Genomic DNA, 12,500 nt, shown 5'->3' with positions numbered 1-12,500 from the left:
GAAGTGGGGAATCCACCACTTCTCTAGGGAGATTATTCCAATGGCTGACTGTTCTCACTGTGAAAAATTATTTGGGTTAAAGTTAATCTTGTGTATGGCTGGAATCTCCCCAGGAATAACTTGTACCCATTAGCCCTCATCTCTTCCATGGCAATCATTGTGAAAAGGAATCTTCTTTCCAGCCACCCTTTAAATACTGGAACACCGTGATAAGGTCTCCCCTAAGCCTTCATTCTTAAGGCTGAACAAGCCTGTTTCTCAGCCTGTCCTCATATGGTAAACATCTTGAGTCCTTCGATCATATTTTTGGCCCTTCTCTGGACCCTTTCCAGCCTGTTCACACTTTTTTGTATAGCAGGAACAAAAATGAAACACAGTGTTCCAGGTGTGGTCTGACAAGCATTGAGCAGAGTGGTAAAACGGCTTCTTCACCTCTGCTGGTGAAGCACTTGTTGATGCAATCCAGGATCCTGTTGGCTTTCTTTGCTGCAGCAGCACCCTGTTTATTTATACTCATAGGGAACCCCCTACTCCCTTCCCACAATGCTGTTCCCCAAGCAGATATATCCCAGACTGTGCTGCACTCCTGGGTGATGTTTTCCCAAGTGCAAGATCTTATACTTACTGAAGTTCATAAGGTTTTTGTTAGTCCAGTCTCCAGGTCTTCCAGCTGGGTGACTGTCCCTTCTGAAGTGTTCACTTCCCCACAGCAATGATTATATCTGTAATTATAGATGTAGCACAGGGGCTATATTTGTAGTTGGACATAATCAAAACCATGAAAGAATTATCCTAATTCATAAAATTTACAGTGAAAAGGCATTATGAGGCAGGATAAGTCTAACATTAATTCAGTCACACTGGTTGGGGCCAAAGTTCCTTCTGTACAGTCACCTCCCCTTGACAGCAGAAGAGAACCTAGGGAAGATTGCACAAACTGGACAAACATAAATTCTACTTCCTCCTGTTACTCTCCCAGGCATTGAACTTTTGCAGGGATTATGTGAACCAGAAATGGGTTTTATGTATTTAAGTAACACCCAATTGATTTCATTCCGATGTGCTTGTCCTTTCATCCTTTGAATCCATGCAGGCTTTTCACACTGGTAGTATCTTCTGTCAAGGAGTTTCACATATTTCCTCTGTGTTATGTGGAAAGCCACCTTATTTTGTGTGAGTTTAACTCCTCCTAAATTTGATACTACCCTTTTCGTGTACTGGAAAAGACAATAAATCATCAACCCTATTCACCTTCTTCATGTAAGAGATTTCTATGCATCCATAAGTCATATCCTCCACAATTGTCTATTTTCCCTCACTGAAGAGCTTAGTTAGTACTTCATTTTTTGGACTCCTGACTACAGTCCCAGGAAACACCCACATGTAGAAATTAATTCACAACTGGAAAAAACGATCTTGTGTTTCTCTCTTTTTAATCTAAAACATAGAGGGAAAATGCACAAGATTTTTGTGATTTTGAATACTTTCCAAGTCAATCCTATAAAGTGACTGTTATTTGTTTCAGCGCTTCTCACCTGAGAAGAATGCCATTTGTGCTCTTTGAATAAAGTAAGAAGACACATGTGATTGTGCTGAGCAATTTCTCAAGGATTTGTCAGCTTTTTATTTCATGCATCATTCACCTCTTGCTGTAGTAATCACACAAAGTAGCATTTCATTAATGTGAAGTTAAAAAGCTAATAGGATACTAAGGAAAAAAATATCTGGACCCAGTCATGTTGTTAATGGGTTTCATTGCACTGTGCTACCCCAATCAAATGCTAACACTAATGTCACATCTACTTACTGCAAAATAAATAAGAGACTGAATTGGGGATTATTTTGTATTTTTTTTTATGTCTGGGAACCCAAACTATAAAAACTGAGTGAACTTAACTCCAGCATTGTACAGAAACTCTGAGATGGTGTGCATCAAAATAAAAGATTGTCAGGATACAGACTTTTGCTTTCTTCATACTGGGTATGAAGAAGTACTCGTGTGAATCTTTCTGAACAGATAACATTTTCTCTCTGATAAAGTCAGTGGAAGGAAGCAATGAAAATCAGGATTCATTTAAATTTGCATCACAGGTGGTGTAGAGTATTGACAAAGGGATTTGAATTGCAGTTGGCTGTCAAAAATGGCACATTGGTTATACAAACACAAGTGAATCCATCATTGTGTCATCATGCGGCTGTTTGCTAATGATGCTGAAACAGTGATGGTCTGCACAAAGGCTGATGATCTTAATACTTATATGTACTAAGAGGCACATTTACATTAAAGTCATAGCATTGACAAAAGTAAGCATTTAACATTTTATGATTAAAAAATATTGATTTGATGTGCATGCAGCATCCTGATGTCACAGCATTTAATGATATCACCACATAATTTCTCACTGAGATTCATTGCAACAGGAAACAGAGAGATATATTTTATCTATTTCAATCATCGCTTACAAAGACTGCAGGAGCATTCATCAAAGAATGTCAAATACAATTTTTTTAAATGGATAATTATATATAAAGCAGTTTACGTGAAACTACTTCATCTCAAAATGAAAAAGTATTGTCCTGAGGTAAAACTGTGGGTTTTGACCATTTGGAAACCGAGGGCAACTTTCTGATAACAACATCTCTGTTTCAAGCATTTAAAATCCAGCATTATGAGAAAGAAAGGAAGGAAAAAACCAAAACACCTAACCCTAGGTTATGGATAGGCTTTGTTTCCTAAATACATTTTATAATGTAGTTTACATAAGAGTGGATTTTATTTTTTATTTTGATAGCTTTTCTAATTCTTGGTTTCTGAGTCTATCTGAGGCTCAAATATATCTAATGACAAAATGAAAGTGATTTATTTCTGGTCAGTTGAGCTTCCTTTATGGGTCAAAAGTAGCAATCTAGTGTCATCAGCCACAGGTATTTCTGGACATCAGTGGAGAATGGGCAGATACATCTCAGAAATTGAAAGAGACCTGGCACACACTGGGGGTCACCTCAGCCAGTGGTCTTTAGTCTCAGAATAGGAGTTAATTTAAATACCTGCCTGTGAAAACAGTAAAAGTCTTTTCCAACTAAAATGATCCGTGAATCTGTGGTTTAGGAACTTGGGCATTTAGGCATATGTAGACAGTGATGTTGAAACTCAGACCTACCCTAGATGACTGTTATTGAATTGATTCATTTATCATTGTCCCCACAATAAAAAGCACACAAGAAAAATACATATTGTTCAATATTATTGTGTGGGGTTTTTGCATTTTAGAAAATGATTTAGCTCTTCAACATATCTCCTTTCTTCAGTCCACCACCACACTGTAAAAGAAGTTGAAAGCACATTTTAGCACTCCATGTGCAACGTCTTTTAAATTATGCTATTTTTATCACTGCCTAGTGGTTTTTTTCATGATTCAGGAGTAAAGAGATAGTGAAGGAAGGAAGCTGGAGTGGTAGTGAAAGTGGAGATGGGTTCTGTTTCACACACTTTATCTACACAGACTGTGAATAAGTTAAAAGTTCAACTTGAACAAAAATCCATCATAAGGGTTGTGCTTATCTTTAAGTCTTGGTAGTCTATAAGCAATCTTAAGATCTATGCTAGCAAGACTGTCATGAATAGGGACAAGTTTTAAGAATGGTATTTCCAAACTGGGGTCATGAAATAGATAACTTATGGTGATAGCAGGATATCTGAAATCTAACACAAGGCTGAGGAACTTGACTCAGAAAATATGCTCCAATATGTAAGTCTGGCACCTGTGTTAGAAATGTGTGTTTATTGTCTGGATGAAACTAAGTACAAATTTTAAGTGCTGAGTTTAGTGCAATGATCACTTTGCATGAATTTCACTGTAGCCCCTGTCAACTTTATGAGCAGGAAAATCCAGCTGTGTGGAAAGGCATGCACTAGCCATAAAGTGTAATGGACATGGAAAATAAGAGGTCTGTTCTTGTAGCTATGGTTTCGGTAAAAAGACGCCAGAAGCATTTTTCTAACCTTTCGGTCTTGTTAAGAACACACGAAAAGCAATTCCAATTTTAACAACAGAGTAGCCAGCCAGACTTTAGAATAAAGCATCCATCAAGGAGGAGAAAGAGGAAAGGAAAATCTCCTAAATCCATTGTGAAGCTGGATCAGTCAAGGAGGCTATATTGTCAAACACACGCTTGATAATTATTCTATAATTTTGCAACTTTGTGTCTGATTTTAATGTAATATTTTAACATTTTCCTTAATAGACTAAACCAATTTCACTGTCTTTAATCTTGTTGTATGGAAAGTGTGGTGTTTCAGAAATCTGACTCGTTAAAGTACTCCATTCCTTTGGATGTAGTGACTAAATAGCAGGAAATGGCATGATCAGAGAAGGTTTAACAACCTTTCATACTTTGTATAGTATAAACCAGAAACTCATATTTACAAGTACTGACTTGAGATAATGAAGGTGTATATTATTCTCTTTTTGCTATTGCCTACTCCTTCCTTTTGGAGTACCTGCGTATTCTTACTTCCTTAAAATTATAGTTACATCTTCGTTTTCATCTGAGTTACATGGTTTGGTTTTCTTGACCTCTTGCAAGTATTTCAGAGGACTCTTTCTAATTAGTTGTGTCTGAAGGGGCTTCCATTTTGACAGCCTTTTTGCAAAAAATAAATAATTATGCGGTACGGAAATTAACAGTACATTATCTTCAGTACAAAATGACAGCAGCATGACAACTTGCAAATTAATGGTAAAATAGATTATCACCCTTTCAAATAAATTTTTGAGATATTTTGCAACATTACTTCTTTGTACAATATAAAGCCAGGAATGTGTTAAATGGCAACATAATTTATTGTTGTTTACCAGAGACAGAATACAGCCTTCTATACTTTGTCAAATATGTAAGGAATGCTTGATATATCATTTTAAAAAGTGTTACAAATGCAAGCAGCCTGTAGTAGAAGCAAGAATGTTGATTCTGGGCATGCTTGCTAAACCCAGATGCTGACAGCATCTCCTATATAATATTTGCAAGCTTGTTTTTGTAGACCTGCTTGTGCATCATTTACAAGAAGTATTGTCCATGGTTTGTTTTATTCAATTATTTTACTATAAGGATCTTAGTAGTAGTTAGACTTTTCTGGTTTATGCTTGTACTCACAGTTTTCCCTCAGAGATGGACTTTATGATACTGTGCCTTATAAATGTTAGCTGCAATTTACTACAGGCTGTAAAGAGCTTATTTGCTAAAGAGCTCATGATGTAGAGGTGAACAAGTGTCATGAGGTTTTTGTAGCCACTTACACTACCAATATTAAATTAACTATGATTTTCTGGAAAGCATTGTCCTTCCTCCAACACAAAGTGGTTTTTTTCATTTTCCTTCCTTATCTCCCTTTCTCCTTTCATTAGAAAAAGTACTGTTTGTGATCAAGGCAATGTTCATTCTTGGTTTCTTGAACTGTTCTGCAAATCCTGTAATTCAGTTGTGGTAGAATGACACATTAGTCATCATCAAATTGTCAGCAGTTGTCAAGCACAAAACCGTAATATCATTAGATTGTGGGCAAAAAGCTGAAATTCTTCCAAGATTTTTCTCTTTGGATAAAATCTCAAAATTACAATTGGGTATTCTTCTGCTTTTAGATAGGAGACAAGAGGGAAGCTGCAGATTTTAGCACTGAGTTATCATATAATCATAGAATGTGAAAGGTTGGGAGGGATCTTAAAAATCATCTAGTTCCAACTCCCTCTGCCATGGTCAGGGACATCTTCCAGAAGACCAGGTCGCTCAAAGCTCCATCCAGTCCAGTGCTGAACACTTCCAGGGATGGGAAGTCCCCAGCCTCTCTGGGCAACCTATTCCAGAGCTTCACCACCCTCACAGGAAAGAATGAGGATTGCATCAGCCCACTTCTCAAGCCTGTCAAGTTCCCTCTAGATGGCATCCCTTCTCTCCAGCACATCAACTGCCCCACAGAGCTTGGCGTCATCAATGAACTTGCTGAGGGTGCACTCAGTCTCACTGTCCATTTTGCTGACAAAGATGTTGCAAAGTTTTGGCCCCAGCACTGACCCCTGAGGGACACCACTCGTCACTGGCCTCCACATGGACAATGAGCCACAACTCATGCACATGTTGCATGTGGACATGCACAACCATGTGACCATCCAGCCAGTTCTTTATCCACTGAATGCTCCACCCATCAAATCCATGTCTCTCCAATTTAGAGACAAGGATGTCATATGGGACAGTGTCAAATATTTTGCATAAGTCCAGGTAGATGACATCAGTTGCTCTGCACCTACCCACAAATTCAGTGGCCCTATAATAGAAGACCACCAAATTCATCAGGCATGACTTGCCCCAGGTAAAGCCATGTTGGTTATTACTGATCACCTCTTTGTTTCTCATGTGCCTAAGCACAGCTTCCAGGAGAATCTGCTCCATGATCTTGCCAGGCACAGAGATGAGACTGACTGGTCGACAGTTTCCTGGTTATGGTCATTGCCTCTTGTCTTATCATTCCATGTCCTTGTCAAAAGCCCGTATACACTTCCTTTGTAGCTGTTTCAGGTACTGGAATGTGCTGTAAGGTCTCCCTGAAGCCTGTACATCTCTAACATTTTGAACTTTATTTCTTTTTTTTCTGAATGTGCTGGAGCTATCATATTACAAAGCTTTACATTTTAAAATTTGATCTGAATTTTGATTGGTGTTGATGAGGGCACCAAAAGATACACTCAGCATGAGAGATGAGCAAGGATGATGGTGGTGGCAGTCTCATTACCTGTCACATCACACCAAAATTAAAGCTCTTGCTTCTAAAAACAGTAGCAACAAATTAATGAGAATAAAAAGCCAGTCTTGTTGGATATTTTCTAATTTTTTCTATCCAAACAAAGCCATAGACAAATACTTTTCACTAAAAATGTGAAACAGTGACCATAGCTGGATATTTGATCAGAGACATTTCTGATATGCATCAGAAGATATGCATCTTCCTGAACAATACCATAAATAGATCTTCCAGTGTCATATTCACACATTACCAGTAAATTGGTGCATTGTGGATCTCTGTATGAGCTGAACAGGCAGGGTTTTACAAGATTTAGAAACTGTTTGCTCTGCTGTAATAATGTGTCTAACTGCTTCAACAATTTAAACCATTGTAGGGAATGTGTGAAGCATTTTTACTACTGTTGTTAATTGAAATGCATGAATCAAAAAAGGAAAGCTGTTATCCTGTGAGCTGAATCTGACTTCTCTTAGTACAGTGAGATTTATGTTGCTAGGGAAATTGTTGTATTAATTCAGGCACTTCTTTCTAGTATCTAGCATTTGTATCACACTACCATTGTCCTATGATCATTTTTAAGACATTCTAGTCTGCTTTAGTTTGTGACTCAACTGGTTTTATAAATTCACTCAAATGCTTTTTCAGAGGAACCCTAATGTATTCTAGGGTCTCTTGTGTCTCCTCTGCCAGTTAAACATGGTCTGTTCATGACTATTCACTCTGTAGCTCAAAAAGAAGTCTGTTAAAGACCATTCATGTGGCAACTCTCTCTGTGAGGTTAGGAAAGAACAAGAAGGGAAACAAGGAAATTCAAGAAGCTGCATACCAGAAGTTGCAACTATGATGATTTCCAGTCTAGAGCCAGCATCAGGTGTGGTCATGTCCAGGTTGCTGTGACGCACAAACGGTCCTTTTACATCTTGGTGCTTGCAGATATGTGTCACCAGCATCCATGAGCGAGCTCATCCTCTGGAGTACCTCTGAAGACCCTGACACTAGTACATTTCATCAGGGAACTCTTGAGCTACTGAGAGACAAAGCAAGAAAAAATATTTATTTAGAAGCCATTCTTGGGAGCAGAGCATGTAGACAAAGTTCACTGACAGAACACTGAGTGACAGACTGTTTCCTTTACCTGAGTCATGAAAACCTAAATACTACAAGGTGCATAGGTTGTGTGATGGCTACTTTCTGAAGGAGCTGGTAGGAGTCCTCAAGGAAGAAATGTGGTTTTTTGTAGGAATGTGACTTTGTTCTCAATTAGTTATTCCCATTTTGGGTCTTTCTTAGAGGAAAATTAAATGAGTAGTTAAAGATCAGATACGGTTTTCTTTAACATTCTCATTTTTGAGAATGCATATGAAGATAGATCAGAGTTTTTAACTCTTTGTTGGAACAACTGAGAATTCACTTTAGTTATGCATTATCTATACCATATTTTCCATTGTAGATTCATCTACTTTATAATTGCAGTGATGTTTTTTTAAAAGTACATGAAGTGTTATTGCCATGTTCTCTTGAGTAACCTAATAACTAAATTTTTGAGGTAACTGACTGCTGTAATTATGGAATGCCTATTCTGTATACAGAAAGCTTTAGGCAAATAGCTTTAAAATACACAGTAGTCATTGAGTTACACTTTATCTCTTTTTTCCTTAGTAAGATGTGACTTTTCCACTCTTTTGAATACTTCTGGTGAAGAACATGACAGAAAAAGTAAACATGCCAATGTATTCTCAGATTTGGTTGGTTGGTTGGTTTGTTCCTCTGGGCTTTTAAAAATCTGGAACATATACAATATTTTATAAATATCTCTCTCTTTTTTGTTTTTTTTTTTTACATTTGCTTTGTTGTGATGATGAAAGCATGCTCAGTTTTTAGAGAAAAAAACTCCTAGTTTTTGAGATTACTAGGACCTAAATTGAAATCTAAGTTTAATAGTAATGAACTGCCGACAGAAACAAAAGCTGTGGAGATTTTAAATCCACCTTTTCATTTCAATAGCTTAATGAATAAATGTACTTATTTGAGTTAACTGTTTCTTTTCTGAACAAATCAACAAAAACTTGAAGCATGCATGCAATGATAACAGTAAATCCAATTGGCAGGTTTTACCACATCCAGATTAGAAGCTGGGTCTGACTTTTACTTTGAGAGATTTTACTCTATTGAGAAACGGACTCCAGAAATATATGTTAACTTGCCCACAAAACCAATAAACATTTTAATGTCAAAAAGCTTCATAACTTTTTCCAGTGGTCAAATGACCTCAGCTGCTTCTTACCATGTTGTCAAATTCCACACTGTGTTTCATATTTCTCTATTTCAAGAAATAACAAATTGACAATATAAATGTGACAACACTGTATTCACAAGTTGTATTAATCGGCCTGGGGTTGAGAAGGTGAGGACACATTGTTCTGTAAACCAGGCATATTTCTTTATAAATATGCACTAATGCAGGATGCAGATTAATGGGGCCCAGCACTGTTATGGACTGCTGTGCCCATTACAGCATCCAGACAAAGCCATGGATGAAGATGGATGACAGATTTTCACTCTATAAAGCAGAACAGGTCTAAATCCACCATCTAGACTAGTAGATGTCTCTGTGGCATGCAGGCAGGATAAAGGCTGAGAGATTGAAACAGCAGGAGAAGGTGAGGCTATTAACAGGATTCTGCTAGATGGACTGCTCTACTTGTTTTGTCTCTCAGCACTGCTCATTGTAAAACTGGTCACTGTCATCTTCACATCCTATGTGACTACATATAAGAAGTGATCAACTAAATGTAACAATAATCCTTGGGTGAATCTGTTGTCTGGAGTGTTCTTGCAGAATAGGGGCGGAGGCTGTATAACTTTCTCCATATCAAAATGATTGCAACTAGTTTGTTTAGTTAAAATTAATAGACTTTCAACACAATATGAAAGATACTAATTATAACATAAGACCTCTTCTTATCTCCTGACATATGCTTCTGCCTCTGACAGGTTTCATGGTGCACCCCTTTCCACCAACCCAATGTTCGATACTGTTATATCCAGAGAACCACAGAGCTGTATGTCATTCTAGGTAGGAATATAAACAATTGGACAAAAGATGGGGAGGTTAATACACCTGGCTATCTCACATCCCAAAGGAAAAGTGTAGGCAAATCTTATGCATATAAAAGGTTAATTATTAAATCTTCCTCTGCTTTGCATGCTCAGGAAGAACATCAATAATAATTTTCCACTATAATTTCCAGATGTCTTTTTGTTCCTAGATATAAGGTGAGCAGACTGGAGCTGGTCTAGTCTGATACCATCAGAACTGCTCAACTTCTTGCACAGTTCCACAGGCTGATCAAGCAGAGGGGACCAAAGGAGCAAGATGTTGCCACCAGTTCTTATAATTTCAATAAGCATTGTAGCTATTGAAGTTGTTATTGGATTTATTGGAAATGGATTCATTGCAACTGTTAATATCATTAACTGGATCAAAAGCAAAAAAATTTCTTCCGCTGATACGATCCTGACTTTTCTTAGCACATCAAGACTTATCTTGCAGGTGACAGTACTGATGCACATCCATAGTCTCTACTTTGCAGATGTGTTTAAGTTGGCTTCAGTGTACAAAGACTTTGGCGCTGTATGGATGTTTGTAAACCATGCCAGCTTGTGGTTCAGTACTTGGCTGTATGTACTCTACTGTGTAAAAATCATCAATGTCACCCAATGGCTGCTGCTGCAAATCAAGCTCAGAATAGCTGGGATGGTCCCATGGCTTCTTCTTGGATCCCTGGTGATCTCTTCTATGACTTCTTTTCCTTTACTATGGATTACACCCAGCACTTACCTCTGCAGCTCAACAGGGAACTGTAGAGAAAACAGCACAGCTCATATCACAGGCTGGGATAGTTCACATCTCTACCTGCTGCTTCTTTACTTTGTAGGTTGTTTTTTCCCTCTAGTACTATCTCTGGTAACCTCAGCTCTGTTAATTACTTCTCTATGGAAACACCGAAAGAAGATGCAATCTTATATAGATAGTTTCAGGGATGCATTGATAGATGTTCACCTAACTGCCATTAAATCCATTATTTCTTTCTTGATCCTGTATCTTTCCAGTTTTGTAGCTCAAATTCTGTTGATATTGTCAACATCTCAAAGTAAAGATGTTGTGAAAGTTGCAGTATCTTTAGTTGTAGCTGGGGCATATCCTTCCATACACTCTATTATCCTGATCATAGTGAATTCAAAACTGAAATTGGCATTTAGGAACCTTTTCCAGCATTTTAAGTGCTGTTTGGAAAATACAATTCCAAGCCCCGTATTACAGCTTGAGAGAAACACACTTCAGTAAGAGATCTGAAATCAAGACTTGCATGTATGGTTTCAGTCTTTTATCTTACTCAGCAACTTTCATCTTCCAGAGATTTTTGTGGTTAGACCACCTTAATATTTCAGAACACCTGAAATAATGTGCATTGTGCCTTACTTGTGCACCATTCTAGCTCACTCCATCTTACTTAATATAGAGTGAGAATAAAAGTGCACTGAATGGAAGCAATGTACTTAAATAATAAATCAAGTACACATTTCTTTGTGATTTCAGTTTATCAGTTTAAGACTGACAGTTTTATAGTGTGTTTGAATTGAAGAAAATGGGGCTAAAACAGAGACAAAAATTTACAGAGCTCACAAATATCAACTCTCTGCTAAATTATTTTTCTCCTGAGAAGTTTATAATTGGATTAAAAACATGTTGTACAAGTCATAGCTAGTGTGACATAGAAATAGAGTACACTTTTAAACAGCAAAAACTAGATGAATGATAACCTGAAGGAAAGCTAAGATTTGGAAACATACAGCAAACTAATGTAATCAAATTACATTCCAGATCCAGTTTGTGTTAGGATTCCAGTATGCCTATAACAATTTAGTAGTTAAACACCTCTTTAAAAATTAGCACTTTTGTTTGAAATAGATTTTATGCTTATTTTTTTCTTGAAAATGGTTTACTAAGGTGGTGATTACAGTGTAAAGCAATATGGGTACATATATATACTTCTTAAGTTGTCAATTCTGATCATAAATATGCCTTTTTTCATTCATTGCTATTGCTTTGAGAAGTTGTGAGCTGTTTCTCTTTTAATAATTTATGTTACTATGAACTTTCACATGAGGTTGATGACATATGTTCATCAAATTGTCATGTTTTATCAAAAAATGTGTTTGATTATTCTGTTCTAAAGTTCTTGGCTCAACTCTAGAATTTTTATGCTGTATATCCTCTCTGCAGGAATCTAGATAATGTCAGATTATAAATTACTGTGGTGAGAGTTTCAATCCCACCTGTAAAACTAATGAAGAGAGTGATTTACTTATTCTTGGAATGCATCAACTTCAGTGTTTGAAACACTGGAGTAGAAAGTTTATAAAATGTTTTGAAATCACTGTTTAACAATATTAGGTAATGGGTGACTATAATGGTTTTGACTGATACCTCAAAATATTTTTGACAACTGAATATATGTTAATAGGAGGCATAAATGAATGTCTGTGTAATATGAATTGATATGATTATTAGCATGTGTAAAGAGTGTGGTTAAACTGCATAGCAGGATGGAGAGTGATTAAACTCATAAACACAGTGTTTAGATGCACAGTACAACGTACTGTAAAATTAAGGCTTCCATGACGTCCAGTACTGTGGTGCTGC

General features: G+C 37.1%; 1 protein-coding gene across 1 annotated transcript; it reads left to right on the top strand.

The window, feature by feature from the left end:
* The first annotated feature begins 10,169 nt into the window (after positions 1-10,169).
* LOC103803966 (taste receptor type 2 member 8-like) lies at positions 10,170-11,141 on the top strand. The gene has a single exon (XM_009076546.1). The coding sequence runs from the start codon at positions 10,170-10,172 to the stop codon at positions 11,139-11,141; it is 972 nt and encodes a 323-aa protein (XP_009074794.1).
* The last annotated feature ends 1,359 nt before the right edge of the window (positions 11,142-12,500 follow it).

The sequence above is a fragment of the Acanthisitta chloris genome, unplaced genomic scaffold (assembly GCF_000695815.1).
Source record: "Acanthisitta chloris isolate BGI_N310 unplaced genomic scaffold, ASM69581v1 scaffold8056, whole genome shotgun sequence".
NCBI lineage: Eukaryota > Metazoa > Chordata > Aves > Passeriformes > Acanthisittidae > Acanthisitta > Acanthisitta chloris.
Note: the sequence above shows the minus strand (reverse complement) of the source record. Positions and strands in the feature narration are given on the sequence as shown.